The 3583-nt window shown below is 50.3% G+C and overlaps 3 protein-coding genes across 3 annotated transcripts; 1 reads left to right on the forward strand and 2 right to left on the reverse strand.

Annotated features, from left to right (window-relative positions):
* Positions 1-332: 332 nt before the first annotated feature.
* Positions 333-1857, forward strand: EAH_00064900 (hypothetical protein, conserved; the record flags this gene model as incomplete). Its single annotated transcript, XM_013392913.1, has 3 exons — positions 333-382; positions 873-926; positions 1353-1857. Coding segments are annotated over 3 exons (609 nt in total), but the record flags the coding sequence as incomplete, so codon positions are not given.
* Positions 1858-2424: 567 nt separating this feature from the next.
* Positions 2425-2826, reverse strand: EAH_00064910 (hypothetical protein; the record flags this gene model as incomplete). The annotated part of the gene is made up of 1 exon (XM_013392914.1): positions 2425-2826. One exon carries the CDS (start codon positions 2824-2826, stop codon positions 2425-2427), a length of 402 nt encoding a protein of 133 aa, XP_013248368.1.
* A 488-nt stretch (positions 2827-3314) lies between these two features.
* EAH_00064920 (hypothetical protein) lies at positions 3315-3583 on the reverse strand (the record flags this gene model as incomplete). The annotated part of the gene is made up of 1 exon (XM_013392915.1): positions 3315-3583. A coding segment is annotated over one exon (269 nt), but the record flags the coding sequence as incomplete, so codon positions are not given.

Genomic DNA, 3583 nt, shown 5'->3' on the forward strand with positions numbered 1-3583 from the left:
CCTAAACCCTAAACCCTAAACCCTAAACCCTAAACCCTAAACCCTAAACCCTAAACCCTAATGCCAAGTTGCGTAGTGAGATGCCGCAGTACGAAAAGGAATAATTTGTGCAGATACGGTGGTTTACCGCCCACGGTTTTGCTTATGTTCTTCAGGGTTTAGGGTTTAGGGTTTAGGGTTTAGGGTTTAGGGTTTGGTGTTTAGTGATTGCATCCGCTCTGTTGTTTTTTGCTTCGTTGGTTCTGCTCATCTCGACTGGATTATCTCTTTAGGGTTTAGGGTTTACGGTTTAGGGTTTAGGGTTTAGGGTTTAGGGTTTAGGGTTTGTGCAGGCAACGGAGGAGGTTTCGTCTTTGCGGCGGCGCTTAGCAGACCTTTGGGGGTTTGTATGTGAAGCAGCACCAGCAGCAAAAACCCTAGACAGAATAAGCAGCAGCAGCAGCAGCTGCTGCTTGCAGCTGCTGCTGAATGCGTCCCCTCTCCAGCTACAAGAATGTGTTGCTGCTGCTGTTGATGCCGTTGCGAGAGACAGAGAACATGCATGCAAACTCAGGCAAACCCTAAACCCTAAACCCTAAACCCTAAACCATAAACGCTAAACACTACTCCCCGACGATCAAAAGAGCACCCTAAACCCCTCAAATTCTAAACCCTAAACCCTAAACCCTAAACCCTAAACCCTAATCCTGAAAACAACTACTCTAAGCCCTAAACCCTAAACCCTCACAAGCAAAGCAGAAGACCGCTATCAAATGGAGACGACGAAAAGATAAACCCTAAACCCTAAACACTTTCGCATGTTGCACATCACCTGTGGGCCTTAGAAAAAGCAATTAGGGTTTAGGGTTTAGGGTTTAGGGTTTAGGGCTTAGAGAGTCTTGCGCTTCTTTTCACAGATATGAGGAGCAGATCCGTGTGATTGAGGAGTAAGCGGCTCTGCTGCTGCTGCTGCTGCAGCAGCAGCAGCAACTCCAGTTGGAGCACAAGAAGCAGTAACAGAGGAAGCAGCAGCAGCTGCAGCATCAGACGAAGCAGCAGCAGTTGCAGCAGCACTACCAGAAGCAGCAGCAGCAGAAGCAGCCATCAGCACCAGCAACACCAGCAGCAGCGGCTGCAGCAGAGCCGGCAGAAGCATCAACAACAACAATATTATTAGCAGCAGCACTAGCAGCAGCAGCAGCAGCAGCAGCACCAGCACCAGCACCATCAGCAGCAGCACTAGTAGTAGCAGCACCAGCAGCACCAGCAGCATCAGAAGCAACGGCAACTGCAGCAGCAGCATCAGCAGCAGCAGCAGCAGCATCAGCAGCAGCAGCAGCAGCAGCAGAAGACAGAGTGTGTTTGTTTTGCAGCACCAAGCTGTCGGTTGAGGCGCATCTTGCTGCTCGTGATGAAGAGTTGGAGACAGCAAGGGCGATGCTGAGGAGACTAGAGACAAGAGCAGCAGATCTTGAGGTAAATCTTGCTGCTGCTGCTGCTGCTGCTGCTGATGCTGATGCTGGTGCTGATGCTGCTGGAGCAACTGCAGCAACACCAGCAGTAGTTGCTGCTGCTGCTGCTGCTGCTCCAATTGTTGCTTTTGTTTTTTCGCTGCTTCGGTTGCGGCTGCTGCTAACCCTGGTGTACGTTCCTGCTGGTGTTGTTGCTGCTGCTGCTGCTGATGGCGTTGCTGCTGCTGCTGCTGATGATGATGATGATGTTGCTAATGCTGCTGCTGCTGCTGATGGTGTTGCTTCTGCTGCTGCTTTTGTTGGGTGTGGTGCAGAAGCAGTGTGCTATCGAAAGAGCGGAGATGCAGCAGCAGCAGCAGCAGCAGCTGCAGCAGGAAAGGAGACAGCAGGAGAGAGAGCTTGCTGAGACGAAAGCCCTCGCAGCAGCAGAGCGGCAGCAGCTGGAGTTAAGACTTAGAGAAGAATATACTGCAAGGCATGCTCTTTGCTGCTGCTGCTGCTATTGCTGCTGCTGCTGCTGCTGCTGCTGCTGGTGTTGCTGTTACTGCTGCTGTTGCTGAGCGAGGATGAGAAGTAGAAACGAGAGACAGAGACAGAGACAAGAAAGAGAGAGACAGAGACATAGGGAGACAGAAACAGCTGCAGCAGCAGCACACGCAGCCGCAGCAGCAGCAAGATCAGAAGCAAGAGCAGATCCTACAGCAGCAAGTGCAGCAGCAGCAACAGCAGCTAGAGCAGAAGCAGAAGCAACTGCTGCAGCAGCAATACTGGAGTTTTAAAGAAAGGGCTCCGGGAGCTCAGCCCCAAGGAGAGGAGACAGCCGAACGTTGCTGTTGCTGCTGCTGCTGCTGCTGCTGCTGCTGCTGCTGTTGCAGGGCGGAGCGCCTGCGTCTGGAGACAGAGGCAGAGACGAGGAGACTCTCGCAGCAGCTGCGGGAGACCCAAGATCAATCAGCAGCAGAAGCTCACCTCCTCAGGTCCTGCTGCTGCTTCTGCTGCTGCTGTCGTTGCTGCTGCTGCTGTTGCTGCCGTTGCTGTCGTTGCTGCTGCTGCTATTCATGTTGTTGTTGCGGCGGTTGCCGTTGCTGCTGCTGCTGCTGCTGGCACTGGTGTTGTCGCTGCTTCTGCTGCTGGTGTTGCTGTTGCTGCTGCTGTCGCTGCTGCTGTCGCTGCTGCTGCTGTTGCTGTTGCGGCTGCTGTTGCTATTGCTGCTGCTGTTGCTGTTGCTACTGCTGGTGCTGTTGTTGCTGCTGTTGCTGCTGCTGTTGCTGTGGCTGCTACTGTTGCTGCTGCTGCTGTTGCTGCTGTGTCTGCGAGGGTCCCTGTTAGTGTTTATCGGCTGTCTCCTTTTCTCTTTGTTTGTGCGGTGTATCATCTCTTTATGTTTTTTATTATTATTCTTCGTTATTTGTTTTATGATGATGAGTTATGTTTGTTTGTTTTAATTGTGCTTCACCTTTTGCTGCCTCTTGTTGTCTCTGCTCGTTTGCTGTCTCCTTCTCCTGTCTCCTCTGAGTGTCTCCTCTGTTTGTCTCTCCTTTATCTGTCTTCTGTATCTGTCTCTTCTATCTGTCTCCTGTATCTGTCTCTTCTATCTGTCTCCTTTATCTGTCTCCTTTATCTGTCTCCTTTATCTGTCTCCTCTATCTGTCTCCTTTATCTGTCTCCTTTATCTGTCTCCTCTCTTTGTCTCGTCTCTGTGTCTCCTCTGTCTGTCTCCTCCTTATCTGTCTCTCCCTTATCTGTCTCCTTTATCTGTCTCCTTCATCGGCCTCTCTTTTATCTGTCTCTTTTGTCTGCCTCCTTCTCAACTGTCTCCTCGTGATCTGCCTCCTTATCAATCTCCTTTTAATCTGTCTCCTTTTAATCTGTCTCCTTATCAACTGTCTCCTTATCTATCTCCTTCAAACCTGTCTCTTCCTTATCTGTCTCCTTATCAACTGTCTCCTTATCAACTGTCTCCTTATCAACTGTCTCCTTATCAACTGTCTCCTTATCAACTGTCTCCTTATCAGCTGTCTCCTTATCAACTGTCTCCTTATCTATCTCCTTCAAACCTGTCTCTTCCTTATCTGTCTCCTTATCAACTGTCTCCTTATCAACTGTCTCCTTATCAACTGTCTCCTTATCAA

This window comes from Eimeria acervulina, genomic scaffold (assembly GCF_000499425.1).
Source record: "Eimeria acervulina Houghton genomic scaffold, Eah_scaff2076, whole genome shotgun sequence".
In the NCBI taxonomy this organism is placed as follows: Eukaryota; Apicomplexa; class Conoidasida; order Eucoccidiorida; family Eimeriidae; genus Eimeria; species Eimeria acervulina.